Source organism: Ceratotherium simum, chromosome 30 (genome assembly GCF_057802395.1).
Source record: "Ceratotherium simum simum isolate JZ-2026a chromosome 30, ASM5780239v1, whole genome shotgun sequence".
Classification (NCBI taxonomy): domain Eukaryota; kingdom Metazoa; phylum Chordata; class Mammalia; order Perissodactyla; family Rhinocerotidae; genus Ceratotherium; species Ceratotherium simum.
The window spans coordinates 21,977,934-21,999,396 of record NC_141929.1 but is presented as its reverse complement, the minus strand read 5'-3'; the positions used below and the strand labels follow the sequence as shown (position 1 = coordinate 21,999,396).

At 39.9% G+C, this 21,463-nt stretch overlaps 1 protein-coding gene across 2 annotated transcripts in view; it reads right to left on the bottom strand.

Moving 5' to 3' along the window:
• CDH11 (cadherin 11) overlaps positions 1-21,463 on the bottom strand; it is a 144,488-nt gene that overhangs the window by 23,429 nt on the left and 99,596 nt on the right. For both annotated transcript variants that reach the window (XM_087420161.1, XM_004431677.3), the window contains 5 exons: positions 18,004-18,298; positions 15,085-15,204; positions 13,206-13,373; positions 9,685-9,872; positions 3,009-3,262 (listed from right to left, as the gene is read on the bottom strand). In XM_087420161.1, the coding sequence (XP_087276287.1) occupies positions 3,009-3,262; positions 9,685-9,872; positions 13,206-13,373; positions 15,085-15,204; positions 18,004-18,298 (1,025 nt within the window). The remainder of the gene's footprint in view (positions 1-3,008; positions 3,263-9,684; positions 9,873-13,205; positions 13,374-15,084; positions 15,205-18,003; positions 18,299-21,463) is intronic.

Genomic DNA, 21,463 nt, shown 5'->3' with positions numbered 1-21,463 from the left:
GGTGAAAATGCACAGCAGACAGTAGAATAAGTACAGAATTAGAAGCAGGGAGAAAGATCAGCCTTGAGGCACAGAATCTGGAGCATCAACTCTATTCAATCATGGCATGGGTCGGCGGGGAACTCTCTAGGTGAGTGAAGAGAGAGAGAGAAAGGCCAAAGTTAAAAGGCTGAGCCTCAAGGAGCCCCCAGTGCCTGGACAGAGACCAATGACTAGCAAAGACACCAGGTATGGTGTTGTTTGAGGCATGAAGAGGGGACTGCCAAGGAAGCTAAGAGGAAAGAATATTTCAGGAAGGTAATGGCGAACAAAAGTGTGTCTAATGTGATGGAGTCTGAGAAGAAAGATCTGCAAAGTTTCCAAGCACCTAAGAGTTTGGGTGACACTATAAAGCCTTATCCATATGTCCAAGGACAGAGATTTCCTTAAAGGTGAAGATAAGCAATGAGAAGAGTAGGTAGTGTGGATAGAGGCCCAGTGAATAAAAAGGGACCTGAGTGGGTGAGGTGGGTTGGTTCAAGGGTGGTACTGAGCATCTCTGGATAATTAAAGATATGGAAATCGCCTACATGCACAGAACAGCTACCACTGAAAACACGACCCAAATAACACATCGCAGGTGAGGATCCTCGGAGACAATGAGGTACAGAGGAAATGAGCAGCTGTTCTGTGTTACGTCACTACTTTGCTAAAAAGTTGCTAATGCACCTTGATATTCTAGGCCAAAGCTAACTCATTTAAAATTCACACTATGAACATTTTTGAGTAGTTTAAAGGTGTTACACTGATCCTCAGTCATTATGTAAAGTATCTTCCTGCACAGAGAGCACAGTACTCAAATATTCTTGGGAAATCTTTTCAATAGTGGTTGCTTGGCTAGAGTGAAAAGCTCAAAATGGACTCAAGGCAGGTCTGGACTAAAATCCAGTCTTCAGTACTGACTGGCCATGGGACTTGGAGGAATTCATGTCATCGCTTTGAGCCTCAGTATTTGCATCTATTGGATCCTAAAGCAGTCATAGCCTCAAAACGTGTCTGAGGATTAACTTAAATAACTTAGTACAACACGTTGTCTGGGGCCAAGAAGATGCTCAATAAAGGGTAATTCTTTTCCTTTCTCCCTGAAGGAAAAAACTTCAAGGATTTAAAGGCAATGGCACAACATTTACGTTTGGGACTTTCTTCTGGCCTATCAGCATTTTCTTTGGTATAAATAGAAAAAGTCCATTTTCCACAGCAATTTTTTTTCATACTCAGATCTGTTTACTTTTTTCCTCCATCTTTATTGAGGAATGATTGACACATAAAAAATTATCCATATTTAATATGTACAATGTAGTGTTTTGATATAAATATAGCTTATGTAATGATTACCACGATCAAGCTACTTAACACATTCATCATCTCATTAGTTACCATTTTGTGTGTGTGTGTGTGTGTGTGGTGCGCGTGTGTGTGTGGTGAGAATACTTAAGATCTACTTTCATAGTAAATTTCAAGTATACAATACATTATTATTAACTATAGTTACCACGCTGTACATTAGATCTCTAAAACTTATTTATCTTGTAACTGAAAGTTGTTCCCTATGACCAATATCTCCCCATTTTCCCTACCCCCTAACCCCTGGCAACCACTGTTCTACTCTGTTTCTCTAAGTTTGACTTTTTTAGATTCCACATATAAATGATATCATGCTATATTTGTCTTTCTGTGTCTAGCCTATGTCACTTAGCATAATGTTCTCAAATTCATCCATATTACCACATATGGCAGGATTTTCTTCTTTTTTAAGGCCGAACAATATTCCTTTGTCTGCATATACCACATTTTGCTTATCTATTCATCCATCCATGGACACTTAGGTTGTTTCCATGTCTTGACTATTGTGAATAATGCTGCAATGAACATTGGAGTGCAGATATCTCTTTGAGATACAGCCATTATGGAAAATGCTATAGAGGTTCCTCAAAATGCAGGTCGTGGCTGGATTTGTTCTGCAGGCTGTAGCTTATCCACTCCTGAACTAGATAGACACATTCCTTGCTCTTTTTGAGAGTGCCAAGGACAACACACAATGTAAAGTGTCACTGTGATGTAGTATGGTGAGCACTGTGAAGTAGAAGGGGATCTGATCCATCAGTAGAAAGCCTTGGAAGAATTCGTAGAGGAAGTGACACCTAAGTAGAGGTGGGAAAAATGAGTACCACGTAGCAAGTTGGAAAGAAGAGGGAGAGAGCTCCAAGGAGGAAGAACATGTAAGGGTCAGGAATAGGGAGACCGCACGTTCTACTTCAGAGAATGGGAAGTACCCCAGTCTAGATGCAACTGAGAGTCTGATGTGAAGGGAGACTAAGACAAAAGGTGGAAGAGATCAGCAGGGCACGGCAGCAGTTCGGGTGGAGAGACTCGAAGAAGAGTCTTAAGCTAAGTAAGAGAGTTGAGATTATTCTAGGGAGGTGGAGGCAATGGGGAAAAATTTGATCATTGATTTTTTTGTTGTTTACCTGAAGTATGATGTGATATCTAGATGTGCATTTTAAAATGACCAGTCTGGCTACAGTTGCTAGAAAGGGATGAGGGAGACTGGAGGCAGGGAGATAAAATAAAGTCAAGGGGATAAATCAGATCACATGTCTAACACACCCAGTAGAGCAACTGGAGCATAGGAAGGTCTTTAATAAATTATAATTACTATAATTATTTCACAATCATTATTTATACTAAACCTGAGGCAGACAGGCCCAGCTAATGGTTACCTTACCTAGTAGATGCTGGGAAATCTGCTCAAGAGAGAAATTATGTAGCTTGAACAAACCTATCCAGAAAGTTAGTAGCAGAAGTGGAGTAGAATTTACGTCTTCTAAATCTTCATCTTGTTTACATCTCATTGAACTTGATCATTTTGGACCCTCTTTGAAACTGAAGGATGTGGTTCCTACAAGGCTTTCCGAAAACCTCTTGCCTCTAAAATTCCCCATCTAGGCTCTTAAAATGAATGTCTGTACCTTATCGCGCTGTTGGCAGCATCAGGGTCTTTGGCATGCACTCGCCCAACCACAGTGCCAGCGGGTGCATTTTCTTGGACTTCATGGATGTAACTTGGGGCCAAGAACATGGGGGGCTCATCAGCATCTTCTACTGCGATTTTGACCGTCACAGTGTCCTTGAAAGGCCCGTTGCTGATGAACTTGGGGTCGATGTGCACGTTGGCTGCCTCTACCTTCAAGCTGTACGCTCTTTTGGTTTCAAAATCTACAGGCTGGCAAGAAGGAAGAGAAGATTGACAACCAATTCCTTGAAAGAATCATGGAAGAGAAAGACCTGATTGTTTTATAGGGCAGAGTGAATAGTTCCTCAAAGAGAGCAAATCAGCGTCTATTCAATATTCAATTACCTGAGCCATTTGGTCAGAAAATCAGACAAATCAATTGCTGAAACTGGGAACGTGCTTAATGGGTAATTCTAGGAGCACGACAAATACAGAAGGACCACACGATCTAAAATGAACCTGATTCTATATAACAACATTACGGCTGCCCAAATTGGTCACTAAAAGTCATCTAAAGAAAGGAATTAAAACACTACAAAAATAAATGCTGCAGGGCCGGCCCCGTGGCTTGGTGGTTAAGTGTGCGCGCTCTGATGCTGGTGGCCCGGGTTCGGATCCCGGGCGCGCACCGAGGCACCACTTCTCCGTCCATCCTGAGGCCGAGTCCCACATACAGCAACTAGAAGGATGTGCAGCTATGACATACAACTATCTACTGGGGCTTTGGGGGGAAAAAATAAATAAATAAAATCTTTAAAAAAAAAAAAATAAATAAATGCTGCAGCCCATTCTGTAAAGCACTAAGAATCTTGGTAATAAAAATATCCACTGAATTTCAGACAGAGAGCAAAGGGATTTCTTGTTAGATGACCCCTCCACATCTATACACATCTGGCTTCATCATACTGACAGCCTCATTTTTCAAGTTTCTGACCACGTAGCATTTCCCAAAGTCTGGGACTTTTACCAGCAGTAGCCCATATGATGACTTAAGTCATTAAGGCAGAGCATCTGCCTGCCATGCTGTTGTCATCCACCCAGCAAACACTTACTTTGCATGGGCACATAATCATGGGCTTAGTCCTGACCTAATTCTACAGAACTCCAAACTAAGGATGATTCCAGTTTCAGGAAAGTTAAACACATTCAACTTTTTCCATCATCTTCCCACCCCCATCTTGCCGGAGCAATTTTCATGAGTGAGTTTATTGAATGACATTAACTAACTTATTGACACAATTATTCCTCTTCCAATTCTTCCACACATGAACACATCAAGGAGAAAATCTCAGTATGGTGCTAATTTTTAACATATCTGTTATGCTTCCTAATCTCCCTTTTGAGAGACTATGATACAACTTCCTAGCTAGAATGTAATGACATTGTTTTGTTTTGATTGTGTTCATTTTTAGGTTATCTTCTAGTCATGGCAAGTGATACAGGGCAATGTGAATAATGCTTCCTTGTTAAAAGATGCATATAGGTAAAAAAAAAAAAAAGTCCAGTTATAAACAGTATAGATTTTACATAGATATGAAAAAAATTTGAGAAGTAGCATTTGCATGTCTGCAGTTATTGGGAAAACTGATGGTAAACACTCCCTGATTCTGAATGAGAAGAGGTACAGTGAATCTATCAGCAAAGGATGAAAAGTAAAATTGTAGCAGAGAAACAAGCCCTCAAGCCTAGGAAACAGAAATTTCTAATTAGCACTCTGGATGATGCTGAACTACCAAATGTTTGGAAAGAGTTGGGTCTTTTAAGGTGAGCATCTGCCTGCCATACTGTTGTCATCCGCCCAGCAAACACTTATTTTGAATGGGCACATAATCACAGGGCTTAGTCTTGACCTAATTCTACAGAACTCCCAACTAGGGATGATTCCAGTTTCAGGAAGGTTATACACGTCCAACTTTTTCCATCATCTTCCCACCCCCGTCTTGCCAGAGTCAGGGAAAACTCCCTTTTCCTGAAATGAAATCTGCCCCCAGCTGCTCCATCCTTCTGGGACTCAGCAATTCCCTTGTCCTTTGTAGGGTTACTGAGCAGCAGAAAGAAGTGATATTTATAGACTGAAGGTAGGAGACTGCCATAATTTCTCAACAATCTGCAATTATTAGACTAAATAAAAAACTGGAATATGATAGTTCTGAGACCAGGTAAGGAGAGATTTTTAAATCTCAGATAGTCTGTTGATGCTCCTAGAACAGAACATTTTGAACTTCATTGAGGCATATGCCTAGGGACCCAGAGTCATGTTCCCACTGGAAAGTTCTGTTGATGTTGAGGCTAGTATAGTCATGCTGTAGTTTGACTGATACTTTTCAGATCCCAAGCAAAGCTCCCCAAAGCTTTGCAGATGTTTGTCTGGAATGCCCTTTCCTAGTTTGGTGAGATTTTACTAAGTCTTCTGGTGATTAGCCCAAGCCTCATTGCCTTGTGAAGTCCTCTTCAACTCCCCCAGGCAGATCTGTGTGGTACCTTAGCTGCCCTTCTGCAGTTCCTCATCTCCCACCCTTGCTGTGCAGGGAGCATCCCACAGGACTCTACTGAGTCTTGTTGATCTTTGCTTATCTTTGTCTCCCCAGCGCCCAGGAATGACTATACCAAGTGATCATATGTACCAATCACTTTGACTGAATGGGGAGCAGGGCTGATGGATGGATAACACATAAGCATTAACCTACAATTTATTCCCTGCCTCCTTCCAAAAAGGGTTTAAGGGAGTTTCCCATGTCAACATTGATATCCATGCTATGAGTAGTTGAAATAAAGCTAAATGAGGCAACACACTCCATCAGCCATAAAAATCTTAATACCCCCTAGTTTAATAATCCCACCTCCGAAAATTCTCCCTTAGGGACTGATTCAATAGAAAACCAAAAGCAAATAATATTAAAAAATGCATGATGTTTGTTAGATATAATAAAGGGTTATATCTAATCAGGGGAAATGTACACACGAAACACCAAATCCAACTGTGAATTTTATTAAGGAAATAATAGTCCATCAATAGGATGGGATGTGATATAGTCATTAAAAATGATTATGGATATTACATAACAGCATGTAAAATGTTTATGATGTGACATTAAGTTAACAAATCAGATCACCCTACGATTGCAACTGTGTTAAGTATTATACATCCACATCTATATACGTGTGGACAAAGAGTATAAAGAAATAATCAGACATAAAAATTGTTTTAAAATAGGGAATATTTAAAATGTCTTCTAATGTTGTTCTCACACTGCTTTACAAGGAGTTTATTTGGTTAAAAGTAAATAGCGCAGAAACTGTGCTGGGCTCTCTCTGTGATAAATGGGAGTCCCACTTGGTCCAGGGTGTTCCAGAGAACAGATTGGATTTTCCTCCTCAAGTCTACCAAGCCACGTACAAGTCTCTCCTTTATTCTGCACTGGTTCTTCTTCAGTTAACTATACTGAGATTGTCTAAATATCCCGAGGGCAGGTTCTCTCTCTTTTATGCTCCGTTATAGTCCTGATACTTACTGGGTCTGACACAGAGTCCGTACCCAAGAAATAGGTATTGCTTCCTAAGCTATTCAACAAATGAATGACTCTACCACTTAATTATCTCTTGACTTCTTCACCTTCACATCTTCTGCCTTCTTCAGTTCCTTGTAATTTCTCCCTTCAATTCCAACACCAGTTTTTCAACGGGTCCCATTATACCCATCTCAAAATGCTCAAGACTGAACTTTTTCAAGTTTCTTAAATGTGTCCTGTTTCCATTAATACTAGCCTTTCTTGAGCTCTTTTTTTCTGCCCTTCTTCTCCTTATGTATCTGGTAAATTCCTACTCACCTAACAAGACTCAGTTCAAGAACTGCCTCTTGTAAGAAGTCATTCATGATCCATATTCATAGATCCTATCACATTTGATTACAGATGGTTCTCAACTGGGGAGCGATTTCTCTCTACCTCATCCCGGAGATATTAGGCAATGTCTAGAGCTATTTTTTTATTATCATGGCTGGTGGGCTGGGGTAGGGTATATGCTTATTGACATCTAGTGAGGAGAGGCCAGGGATGCTGCTAAACATCCTACAATGCACAGAACAGCCCCCTACAACAAAGAATTATCTGTCCCAAAATGTAAATAGCGCTGAGGCTGAGAAAACTCGCTCTACTTTAATTGTCTTTTCACTTAACTGTCCTGTTAAACTGTGACCTCCCTGTGGCCATGACTCTGTCTCTTCAACTTTAGATGTCCAACCTCTCACAAAGGTCCTGCCTGATAAATCATAAGATCTCAAAAACTCTTAGTAGAAAAATGAGTGAATGAATTAAGAAATAAGTAAAAATACTATCTTAAAAGAATATTTTTGAGACAAAAATATTTCCATGATCTTCGTATACCCTTTCACGTTATTAAATCATATGTAATAACTTCCACAAGGATCCTTCATTTTACTTTATTAAATTCACCTCTCAATTGTTTATTTTCCTGGAGGACTTTTGGAACTTTATGCTACAAGTTTAAGCAAATGTTCTTTTACAAATGAAATAATATCTTACTGTTTTAAACCTAAACATCAGTGCTTTATACAAGATTATTCCTTTGCCTGGGATAAATACACTGAATTGGGGAAAAATGTGCAAATTAATCATATGCAGAGAATTTCATCTGTGATGTATGAGTTCCATGGGGTGATTTAAATGTTTCAGGATTTTAGAGACACAGTGTGTTTATACCCTGAATACATTGAAAAAGGGGACAACCTTAGCATAACCAACTACCCAATTACTTGAATAGCAAAGGATGAGAGGAAGGAATTGCTGATGTCAATACTTATACATCAATGTCAAGCAGCAGGGAGAGTAATATTAATTAACCAGGTAAGTGACAGCTCTGTGCTACACACAATTCACACAGCTATTCTTCCAGAGGAGAAACCAGAGGGAGTGATTACCCCAGCCCCTTGTGGCTGATGATTAGGCTCCCATGGCTACACCATCCATTGGCACTAATGTTGACTTTTCCAATATCCAAAGTTCACCCCAACTTCCATATCATTTTTTTTTTTGGTGAGGAAGATTAGCTCAGAGCTAACATCTGTTGCCAATATTCCTCACTTTTTGCTTGAGGGAGATTAGCTCTGAGCTAACATCTGTGCTAATATTCCTGTACTTTGGATGTGGTCCACCACCACAGCGTGGCTGATGAGTAGTGTAGGTCTGCACCTGGGATCCAAACCTGCAAACCTGGGCCGCCGAAACGAAATGCGTCAAACTTAACCTCTATGCCATGGGGTCGGTCCCCCAACTTCCATCTTCTTTTACGACAGAGCCCCCCTACTTTCTCTTTGTTCTATGTCCCATAATATTTCTCACAAACCCAACAATGCTTTTAAATGTGAAAAGTCAGCTTCCTAGAGCACATCTCTCCCTGCTTCCCTTACAGAAAGATTCCTCCCAGGAATCTTCCCCCACCCCAACTGTGCCTCCTCTCCAGCTACTGGCCTCTTTATTGATTCTTCAAATTAATTTTGTATCAGTGTTACAGTCCAATCTTTTCCATCACACCAAGGAGCTTAATATTCATGCTACAAAAACAAGTTGAAAATGAATGCTTGATTAAAACCAAGGTAATCCCATCATCCAATTCAGATTTAATGCTCCACACACTCTGATGATGGAGAGGTGTTGATTTCTCAAGTGGTGAATCAGGGGGGAAAACCATTTTAAATATACTGTAACTGTTTCTTCACTTGAAAGTGAATCCTATCTGGCTCTCTTTCATAAATCCTTTCTGGTCCAGCTGTTTCCAAAAATGTCTTGAGAGGGACGTCCTTCCAGAACACTCTAGGTTTCAATTCCATGTTTGCAAATTGCTAACTGTGTGATTATGACAGGGTCAAATTATTTAATCTGTCTGAGCCCCAATCTCTTCATAATTAAATTGAGGTATCATTGCCCATTGGGATCACACTATCTACTTTATATGATTTCTGTGAAAAATAAATGAATGTTTGTAAGAGGCTCAGGCTTTATCTGGCCAACATTTAGTATTGAGTAAATGTTAGATTAAAAAAAAAGAACAATAAACTCCTCTTGGCAGTGAATTAATTCCGAGGACACATTGTCAGCGACAGTTTAACTGACTATGGGGGAAGATCCATTATCGTTGTTTCTCAGGTTCAATTTTGAGAGAAAATCAAGCAGAGGATTGGTTCAAGTATCACACAGGGTCCAGCAATGTAGTGGACCTTGGATGTTTGAAATAGGAAAAGTTCTGAACAGCTTATATTAGCAGACTCAGCTTGCAGAGCTAAAGGGGGTATGCCATGCACGCTTAGGGCTGCTTCTCCAAAATCTAGATTTATCTAGCTGGCTTTCCTTTCATTGGAAAACTGTGCCAAATCATCTAAGAACTAACTAGCCATCTCAGGCAGGCATCATCAGCCCCTTCTGCCAGCTCCCTGTGCAGTAACGGAAAGGAACACAGCTCTGTTATCTCCCCAGAGCTCAGAGCTCAACTGCAAAGCCAGGTCAGCCCCCACTTGCCCATATTCTCATTTCTTAACCTTCAACTCCCTGTTTTCTGCAGTGTTGCCTTGGCAGAGCAGGCCACACCACTGCTGTATCTGATTCCTCACTCTAACTCACCTTTTTCAGCTTCACCACGCCCTCCTGTGTTTCATAGTCCGTTGTGATTTCAAATAATTCCATACCGTCTCCATCAACAATATTGTATGTGACTAAGCCATTTTCTCCAATGTCTGGGTCTTTAGCCTTCACTCTTCCTACTTCCTCCCCGGGGACAGCTGCTTCTGACACAGACATCTGGTATACGCCTAGAAGAAGAAGACATCTATTTTTATTTTCCTTTTTATTTGGCAGCTGTAAAACTTTAGATTTCATTGAATCCCAATAAATTTCTCAAAGGGTTTGAAATTGAACTTTCCATTGATTGAAAACATGAAAGAAGTGAATGGTTGGCAAGAAGATCCCAGATGGCCTGCTTGTCAAAGAAATGTGTTCTACAAAGGATGATGAAAAATTTTGGGGGTCCTGGGTGATATGGTGGGGTCACCTGCCACAGATGAGAAAGGAAAACAATGCTCAGTTACATTTCCCATCAGGAGATGATGGAGGACCATGTATGTCTTTATACATTCAAACAGCCAAGACTTCTTTTTATGTCTTCGGGATGGTCCACAAGCTAGTTCGGCTCACGTATGGCACTGCCAGGTGCCCGGAAAAGAAAAAATCCCTCTCTGTTTAAAAGCCTTCCACAGCTCCACATTTATTTTAAAATCAAATGCAAATTTTATCTGTCAAGATCATGACCCTGCTAGCTCTATATTTGACACTCCCTTTACTTCACCTTCTTCACCATTCAATCAAGCACTGCCTTATTTAGAAAGGTTTCCCACAGTGTGGTCCTTCCATATATATTCGTTTACTATTTACTGGGAACCTAACACACGTCAGGCACTGTCGTAGCCCCTGGACACCCAGTAGTAAATGAAACCGCCAAGATTCCTCCCTTAATGAGGTGCATTGAAGTGAAAAAAAACAATTGTATACATCCTCTGATGTCATTGCTAGGAAGAAAAAGAGTAAAGTATGGTGAGGGGCAGGCAGAGAGCAATGAGACAGTGAGTGTGTCAGTGTGATGGTGTATGTGTGTGAACGTGAGTGCATGTGAATGTTTACGCTCATGTTAATGTTTATGCTCGTGTTAAATACGTGCGGGTGAGTAGGACACAGAGGGCGAGAGAGATTGATTTTGAATGGTGTGGTCCAAGAAGACATCCCTCAGAAGAAGGCATCTGAACTCACCTGAAGGGAATGAGCAAGTAATCATGTGACTATGTGGGGATAAAAATTACAGACAAAGGGAAGAGCAAATGCCAAAAACCCCAAAGTAGGAACATACTGAATGCAGACACAACAGCAAAAAGACAAGTGTGACTGGAGTCTTCTGTTAAGAGATGAGGGTATGTAGGTAGGTTGGAGCCCAACTGTGTAAAAAGGCCATTGTAGGAGATGCAAAAGACTTCAAGTTTTGTTTAAACTTGGTGGGAAGCCACTGGAAGGTTTTCAGTAGGGAAGTGAGATTTGAGATGACCTTATTTGCATTTTCAGATTTTAAAAATATTCTGTGTAAAACAATATAGAGAAGCAACAGTTGGAAACCTTGCCTCTACCACTTCCAAGCTGAGTGGTCTTGGGTAAGTGACTCAACCTCTAAGTTTTTTTCCCCTTACTTAATTTCTTCAGTTCCACTACTCTGTTCGTATTTATCCATATTATTTGGCTTTGAATACTTTCAGTTCAGACCCATACTCAATCACACTGTGCCTTCCATATTAAAGGACAAGTAGGAGGTGGGAGCCTGTAGATAATTATCAATTTACTTGAAGGTTTAGAAAAACCTGCTATGAACTGATTTTCTCCAAATCTCATTCGAGTTGGTGGCTATGAAACTGTTATCTGCACAGTAGTGACGTAACTTGACTATATGATTGTATGTGAGCAAGGACATTGATGGCTGCCTGCTAATGATCCTGCCTGGCCTTTTCCTTCTAGCATACCAGACAATTTTATAGTGTAGATAATGGAGCATGCACTTTTTCAGAGTGCTTTATGAGGCTTAAGCTTATTGGAAATGCTGAAACTTGTGCCTGACCAGGCAAAGCAATCTTTCTTCATCTCTTTTGGGACCCTATGAGAACTGGTCGTTGCCTTGCAGTCCTCTGTCTCAATGTATCCCTTGTGTAGACTGTTGTCTTTGGATTCCTTTGAGTGACCATAGTACCTTCCTGGGGCCATATTTGATTGCCTTCCTTGTTCCCCCATTTGCAAAAAGTGCCATCTCTCTGGCATAAACTCACAGGCTCTACCAGCTACTCTCCTAATCTAATGAAGAAGACACTTTCATGGTGAACACCCAACGTCCCAGCAGCACCAGCATCATCATGATCATACTGTCCCTTTGTCTATATGCATGCATACATAAACAGATTTGTGTCCAGATTCTGGCTTTTGCCACATGCTTTGGGCAACTTACTGTACCTTTCATGGAACCCAGTTTTATCTGTAAAATGTTGGCTTCTGTAGAGATTTGCAATAGTAGTAACTATTCATTAAAAGATGGTAATTATGTTTATGAATAACAACCTTTCAAAATCAGTTTTTCTTTTATTTCCTGCAGCAATCCTATAAATTTTGTAGAAGGACCATATTCCCTGGATAATAATACTGGCTAACATTTGTTGACAATTTATGCCAGATATCATTATAAGATTTTATACAAGCTCATTTAGTTCTAACAACACCCTATTAATTAGGTCCTGTGGAAGATTATATTTTCTGAAAATGGCCCAAAAAGTATCTCCCATCCCACGTGCTTTCCCTTCAACACGCCTTTAACAGTCCTTCCATTGAAAGGTGGGGTCTACAAGAACTCCACTTCAATTTGGGCAGTCTTACGACTGCAGTGAGAATGATGCTATGTGATTTATGAAGCTAGGACACAATAGGCAATACAGTTTCTGCGTGGTGTCCTTGGGGCTCACTTTCACAACCTACCCAAGCCACTCTATGGAGTGGCCAACATGGAGGGGAACCAACAGCCAATACCAACTCACCAGCTATGTGAGCGAGCCATCTTGGAAGTGGCTCCTCTAGCCCCAGTCAAGCTATCCCCAGTTGATGCTACGGAACAGAGACAAGCTGTCTCTAAGTCTTGCCCAAACTGCAGATTCATGACAAAAATAAACAATTATTATTGTTTTAAACCACAAAGGTTTTGGGCAGTCTGTTACATAGCAATAAATCACTAATTCAGGTACTGTTACATCCAGGTTAGAAATGAGAACACTAAGACAGAGAAAGGTTAATTACTAATTTGTATCACTAGGACCTAGTAAAATACCAAGCAAAATAGATTTTATGTTTCCAGGGTTGTGGAACTTTTCACATCTCCTTTATCTCCCACTACCTCTACTCCACCTAAGTTTTTTTTTGTTGCTGTTGTCTTGTTTTTGTTTTTTGCAAGAGTGATATAGAGAACCTCCGTTTTTCTAGATCTCTTGAAAGCTGAGTAAGGCAGGCATGGGTCAGAGCAGACAGTTGGCTGTGGCACCATTGAAAAGTGAAAGCCAAGCCCACCTACTTACTCTGCGGAAACTTTGGTGGGTTGTCATTGACATCGGTCAGTGTGATCGTCACTTTGGTTGTCCCTGAGAGTCCACCCATATGTCCACCCATGTCCTTGGCCTGGATCACCACATGGTACTCCTCCTTGGCTTCCCTGTCCATGTTGGGAAGGGCTGTTCTGATGATACCTGGACAGGTAAGCAGCACACAACACAGACACTCATTTATAACAACACTGTAACAAAAAAAGTCCTAGGTACAGGGGAAGAAAAGATGAATAAAACAGCCTTCAAGGCACCTGCCCTCATGGAGGAGTCACTTCAACATGATAATTATAAGCAAAAGCAGCCATACCTGAAGCATCATATTAGATGTATTTTCCCACAAATTGTCATAATTATTAATATAGTAGTAAAATTTTGTGTTTTATAGGGTGCATTGTAAATGCAAACAATACCCTCATTATCCTCGAGTATAACACATAGGAGAGGACTGTGGAAGCCTTAAGCCCCTGTTCATCTCTTACCCCACAATGTTTGTGCGTTTCTCAGCAATACCCTTGAACTCACTGAGCCTTGTTTTCCTTATCTGTTAAATAATTTGGTAGGTTCAAATTGGTGACTCCTAACCATGAGTCCCTGAGACAAAGAAGCTTGCAACTGGAGTCCTTCCACTAGTTTTTAACATCTCAAAAATCTAGATGAAACTCCACAATAATCCTTGGTTAATCTGGAAAGGTTAAACGGCAAATGCCTTTGATGAAATCGCAGCAAGTAGCCACAGAAATTGCGTTCCGAAGCAAAGTGACTAAAAATAAACGATTAAACAGGTAAGTAGAAATTATATCCAGTAAATGAGCCAAGTGTCTGATTGGCAGACTATGTGTATACAAATAAACACATGTATGTATAAAGTCATGTGCCGACAATGAGTTTCAGTTAATGAAGGACCACATATACGATAGTGATCCCATATGATTAGTACCACGTAGCCTAGATGTGTAGTAGGCTATCCCAACTAGGTTTTTGGAAGCACACTCTATGATGTTCCCACAATGATGAAATCGCCTGACAATGCATTTCTCAGAATGTATTCCCGTAGTTAAGCAATGCATGACTGTATATACATATTTGATAAATTTTAACTATAATAATAAATGCAGGTTATTGTAAATATCTTTTAAATATATGGGGCACATTGTGGAAAAAAGAAAGGGGTTTTGGGGATAAGATTGTGAACTAGCAGTTTCACAGGATTTTAGTGTTTATTCTAATACAATGATCCTAGAATCAAATTTGGTATAAATGAAGTGAAACATTTTGGTTGTTATATTTTGTCACTCTTTGGTTTGCTATTTGCTTTCTGTAAGAAATTCGCTGGATGGTAATGCCCACTGGGAATGGATAAGTGCAGTGGAGGAGACTGGGAATGTGTTGCTCCCCAAACATACTTGAGCATTAACAGCCACTCTCACCACCCCCAACCCTGCACAGTGAGCTTCCAAGCAAGCTTTGAGACCTTCCAGTTTTTATATCAGCCCTCAAGTTCTATAGTCTCTTAATTTGGATCCACAGTTGAATTTTAAGATAAAATTGAAGTATTTTAAGATAAATTCTTAAATTTAAGTTGAATTTTAAGATAGAATTTTAAGACAAAAGTTGCATTCTCAGATTATATTTATTATTGTGACATGGTGAAATATCGACAGAAACAATAATAAGTATGGTTCATTGAACGCTAACTATATGCCAGGCACATGCATAGTGTCTAATCCTCACAATAATCCTATAACGTGCCCCTTTTCATATTTGAGAAAACTGAGACTCATATAGGTTTAGTGAGCAGGCCTGGACTCCTGATTCACAATGTGTCACAAATCACAATGACATTCCATGGTACCTGTCTGTGCTTCTACTGAAAAGTAGGGTTGTCCTTCCAGGATGCTGTATACTAACTTGGCGCTGTTCCCATAGGTAGGGTCATCTGCATCTGAAGCTGTCACCTGGATTACTGACGTTCCTTAAAAGTAAAATAAATTCATTAGAAACAGTCCCTCAGCTTTTCAAATTATATTCTAGTTTACGAAGTTTCGTCTTAAAATTAAAAACTGAGGAGAGCCCCACAATTATTCAACATGCTTTCATTTTCTCATTTTCCTGGGGTTGAGGTGCAAAATAATCTTCCTTTCTTCCTTCCTTCCTTTTTTTAAAAATTCCCATAGCTTAAAAATGAACTTTCTATATTCATAGTACCTCCTGCTATGCTTAACAGTTAAAATAATAATATGAACATTATTGCAAAAACATTCTAAGACCCATGCAATTGAAATGTTCAGTATATCAAATAATTAAATAAAAATCTTCCCAAAGAGTATAATAAAGGATAATTAATGATAAATTGCTTTTCATGAAAGGACAGAGTGCAGTCTTCCATCTGTAGCAGAGCAATAAATACATCATTTTATTGTTGCTTTGCATGTAATAAAATGGCTGCTAATACTACATTTTAATTAATTTATGGCTATAAATATTGTACAGAATGTTGTTCCCTACCGGCATGTTCCCACCTCTAATGGATCTGGTAGTCAGAGAACAGAAACTACCAGTAGACATCTGGTGAGATATAAGGTGAGCATTTGTGGATCAGAATGAAAGGAAACCAGGGCATTGAAGGAAGATGGGATTCTGTCTTTCCTAGAACAACCTTCTTTCCTTGCTGATCACACGTATCTGAGGGCATGGAGTGTTGGTTGGGCTTCAAAATGGAGGGAGAGGTGCTGGAGGGATGGAATTGGCAATTATCGAACCCTTCTGTGCCAGGCAATGTTTGGGGCACATTCCATGCATTCTGCCAGAGTCCCTCTGCTCAGCATTTTTTACATCCATTGTGAGAAATTGAGTGTGAGAGGTATGAAGTTTTGCAATCTATTTCACAAAGCGGGTTACTGCCAGAGTCAGGAGTCTAACCTCCATCCAGCAAAGAACCAAACCCAAGTTCTTTCTGTGACATTTTCAGCAGACGGGCAAGGTTCTACATGGGAGGCAAGGGAGCCCATTTACACAGCCTCTGATAACCTTTAATTGACAAGGTTGTCAGTGATTTTCATGTGGTGTAAAAGTGAATCTCACTTTTTTCTAATTACTCTTCTGTAATTCATTATTTCCTGCAAACAACTTTTTTTGAGCTCTTCCTATCTAACCAGCCATGATTCTAGGTAGTGGAGATTATAAAGGAGAATAAGCTCTATTCTCTACCATCACGGTACAGCTGGGGAAATTATTAATTTTGTATGCTTGATTTGCTTCTAGGTCTCAACTAAATCTATTACAACACTTTGTATTTTATATCTATGTTATTTAACCTTCATCATAGTGTACATGATCCTCATTTTATAGATGACAAAATGAAAATTGAGAAAAATGTAAGAAGCTGTCTGGGTTTACTTGGTTGGTCAGAGGCTTGGCCATGATTCCAACCCAGTACTGACAACAGACTCTACTCTCATTGGCCATGATAGCAGTCTAGGTGTTATGCCTAAGCATCAGGGAGCCCCCTAAAGGTGGGAGAAATGAAAACTCCCTTGGATCATCCTTTTTGGTGACTGGCCTTTTCCCCCTGGCTCAGTTGCTGACATTACTCTCCCTATTTATGGATTTATTTGATGTCTGCTGTTTCTCATTAAAATCCCCAGGTGAATACTGAGGGACTAAAGGACTGGGAGGGAAAAGAGAAGAGAAGGCAGCGAGAAATGGCTCAGCCTGGCTTTTATAACGTATGAGAAGAGTTTGACTTTTGCCGGAGATGGAGAAAGAGATTATATTTTTTTAGCATCACAGGCTCTACATGCAAAGTTGAAGGAGCTTAGGGTTCTAGGGTCACTTTTGCATCTAACTTTCTTGAGCAGGCTGATTCCCATTCTTGGTTTTCTTATCTGTAAAATGGGTGGCTTGGTCCTGATGATTCGTAAATTCATTTGAACTCTAAATCTCTGAATCATATAACCAGGCTCACTCCTTGATCAGAACAGCCCTCTCACTGTCTAAAAGGCAAGTTTTTCTTAATATGAGGCATGTTTCTCAAAATACCACAACTACATGCATTCTATAAAGCCAAATGAAAGCTATTGCCAGGAGAAGGTGGCTAGTTGAATAAACTCTTCAGAGAATTATCCTTCAACAATCCAATGTGTCTTTATGCATAATGAAAAGATATACCTAGTTCTGAATTATTCTAATAGATGGTGACATAGTGACAGGTGTAAGTTTGCATTCTAGATCCACTTAATAGCTCAGATGACCTTGGATAAATCTTCAAAATATGTCAGATAGGACTTACCTCATTGCAAAGATAAATCATTGCAAAAATTACTTAGCATGATGCCTGCAGACAAATATTACCATTACTATTACTTATTGAACATCAACATGCGGTAATGACTGAATGCATACTATCTATAATCCTGCAAGATTAGAAATTGTTATTCTCATTTTACAGAGGAGGAAACTAAGGCTGAGAGAACAGACTTAACTAGTTCCAAGTCACACAGCTAATAAGTGCCAGAGCCAAGATGATCTGGATTCAATTACGTTCTTCCCATTCCTACACACCTCAAATTTTGTATGTTTAGATTTTAAAACCTCAGGTTCATTTTAAATATTTGAAACTTCAGCTACACAAATGAAAATTTTTTGTTTGGTATTTTGCCAAAGAACGTATAGCATAAGTTCTACTTCCTGATTTGGGAGAGTGGGCACCAGCCCACCCACCCGCAGAGACATCAGGCCTGCAGGCAGAGCGGGCCTTCCCCTCTGTACGCACCCACGTTGGACCTCTCCGGCACGTTGGCGTGATAGGTCTCATGTAAGAACTCAGGAGGGTTGTCATTAATGTCCTGGACCTTGACGATGAATTCTGAGGGAGGCTCCAGCGGCCGGTTGGTGTCTCTGTCCACCGCCTGAGCCATCAGCGTGTACTGGGCTCTCTCCTCTCGGTCCAATGTCTTGGTGGCATGAATGTTCCCTGATTTGTCATCAATCACAAAAATGGTTCCAGCTCCTTCACCTGAGAGAATGTATTTAATGTTCCCATCACCAGAGTCAATATCGGAATGAAGCTAGGAAAAGAGAAATCGAGATTTGTAATTCCATGAGGGATGCAATGGGGAGATAGAGACTCAAGTACATGCTATTTTGTACAATAGATACATACAAACACACACATACACCATGAGACGAGACATTCTCACCCCCTTTTACAAATGAAGAAATAGAATATTACAGAAGATAATTGCCTTGGCTAAGGTCACACAGCTGAGGAGCAGTGAAGCCAGGGTCCAGACATTTTTTTTAAATTCTAAGAATTATGCCCTCTCTCCTCCTGTCCCATTATATGCACACATACAAAATATACATATATATACATAAATAGAGTTATTTTGAAAGAAATACATGCACATTTTATAATATATTTAAATTATATAAAAATATATAATATACTTATAAATAAAATAGAATAAAAAGTAAACATTTATGCAATAAGTAAGTCTTCTCAGTTCTGATTCCCATTCCTTCATTTTCCCTGCTCAGAGACAACCGTTGTTACCACTTTCTTATGAATCTCTGGGACATATTCTACGCATATGCAAGAATATTTATACAGGGTCATAAGTGCTCTAGTTTATTTTTTTGCAACAAAGTGTCATCGTGCACACATCACTCTTCACTCTGTTTCCCTACAACAATACATTCAGGTGAGCCTTCCACGTTGGTACATAGAGATCTACCTCATCCACTGTAGGGATGTTACCATCATTTCCTTCAGCAGTCCTCTTCCAAAGGACACTAAGGTTGTTTCCTGGCTTTTGTTACTACAAATAATTCACTGATTGGATCTTTCCAGAAGACCTGCTGTGTGGCACCCTGGGAATGAGGCTGGGGCATGTGGCCTGCCTGGAAGAAGCTCCCATTCTAATCATAAAGCATGAGGTGAGTGGGATGGGCTGATATATATGTAGCTTAGACCATAGAAAGAACCTTAAATATTCTTAGGTTTTTCCCTTTCTTTGACAAAACCCAGAGAAAAGATGGTAGTTGCCTAAATCCACACTTGGCAAGGCCAGGAAATCATCCAGGTCTCCTAACTAACCATCCTGTGCCTTTCTGTCTTCACTCTACTCCGTGTTTCCTAACATGGAATTCCTCCAAAGACCACATCTGATTTTCCTGTGGCAATAAATCCCTCACCCTCCCTTATGTCCAATCTCAGTTTCTGCAGCTTCCATCTTAATCTGAGTTCCTCTGCCTTCATTATGCCCTTTGTGGGAAAAGATAAGCTTTACTTTCACCATTTTCATAGGCTTTAAGAGTAACCAAGAGGATAAAAAGCCCTTGGTTCTGCCTACTACATAAGAAAAACCAGTATAAATTAAAACGCTTCAGCTTGTTATTATTATACAATAATATTATTAGATAATTATCATTATGTTATTATTTTACACTTACTACTATCAATGCCATTTTAATATTAATATTATTAACGCCATTTTAATTATTATTATTATGAAATCAATGCCCAGGGAACTTGCCCAGAGTCACAAAACAAGGCTGAACACATTGTTCTTTAAAAATTTTTGTATTGTTCCAATTTCCCAAAAAATATGTAATTGATTTGCAGTGCCTCAGTGAAACACTAAACATTTCAGCTCAGGGGGATACCTGTAGGTACAAACTGCAATGGCCATTTTGATTTTAGTCCACAGTGTTTCTCAGAAAAAGAAAAAAAAGCATACTTTCCTTCAGAACTTGTTATTCATAATAAGCTACGTGTTGTCATTAAATTATGGCTAACACACTTTTTATGAATAAGGCAGTTAGCGAATAAAATATGAAGCTATATGATGGCCTTCAAGGAATGAACAGAATTGCCCCTATCTTCACACAAGTTTCCACAGCGAGGGCAGGATCCCTGTCCCCATTCCCCTCACCCCCTAACAATGGTTTGCACTTGTTCATTTTCCCTGCCTCAGACCTGGCAAAATCTAGTGGCTCAGCCTTATGAATGAGCAACAAGGAAGTAAATGAAATGCTTACTTTTAGAGGAGTGCCCAGACAAGGAATGTTTCTAGGGGCCTTCATATATTACATATGAATTTGGCAAGTCTCTGGGGAATTAAACAGATATGTCATGATCAACCAAATAACTAAAAAATTTTAAAAATATACTGCTCATTATTTTTTTCTTGTTTTCACATTTGGAAATTGGATACAAATTCCGTTTTTTTCCTCTCCAACAAAGATGTTCTATACAACTGACAATGATATGTATTGCGTTCCACAAAAAATTCAGTTAGAGAAACCACTTAATGCTATCAATGGATCCTGTTGCTGAGGCATACACAGCCAATTCCTAACTCCAAAGACTGATGGCTTCCCCTCTGCATAGCACAGCGTGACACAGACTGTGCTTCCTGAAAGAATTCCGCAAGTCCACGGTTTGCCAAGTCCCACTTTGTCAGAGCATCTTAAATCACTCAAACTTGAATGTCATCAAATCAAAGGTTATTAGGGAACAAGTCATTGAATCTATTCCCCTATTCATGGGGAACCATAGAGCAGCATTATCTCAAAAGGAAGATCTATAGGATCCAACCACTTTCTTTTTCCCCATCCAACCTGACATCAGACTCATTCTCATGTGTCTAGATTTTAAAGGTCATTTACTACTTCTCTTTTTTCCCCTATGCCCCCTGTTAGTAGGCATGACAACTGCTTGCTCCACAGAGATGCTGAAATGATTCTCCAGGTGCTGTGTCTTCTGCAACCCCTATCCTAACATACAGGCTACTCCCCATTGAGAAAGTCCTCATGGGAGAGGTTCTATTTTCGCAGAACAATTCATGAACAGCTCTCCGCACTGTTCAAACTACACAGCCCCTGCCACAGCTGAAGTCTCATCTCCCTCTCTGGGCACATAGCCCATCTCCTGGATGCAGGGAATTCTGCATGCTAATTATTTCCCTGTGCTCCCATTTCCCAAGGCTCGTTCTATTTTGGGTATAGTCTTTCCATTATGGGTATAAATGAATGAAATTCCTTTGGTATATCTCTTCAGAAAGACACTTTCCCAGCCCTCAACAATATTATTGCTACACTAAAATGGACCCTCTCCAAATATGTCAATTTCATAAATAGGGAATGCTGTTCTCATGTTAAGGAGCAACTAAGATAACTTCATTGGAATCTCTGAGGCTCAGAAAATAGCATCCCTCACAGCTACTCTT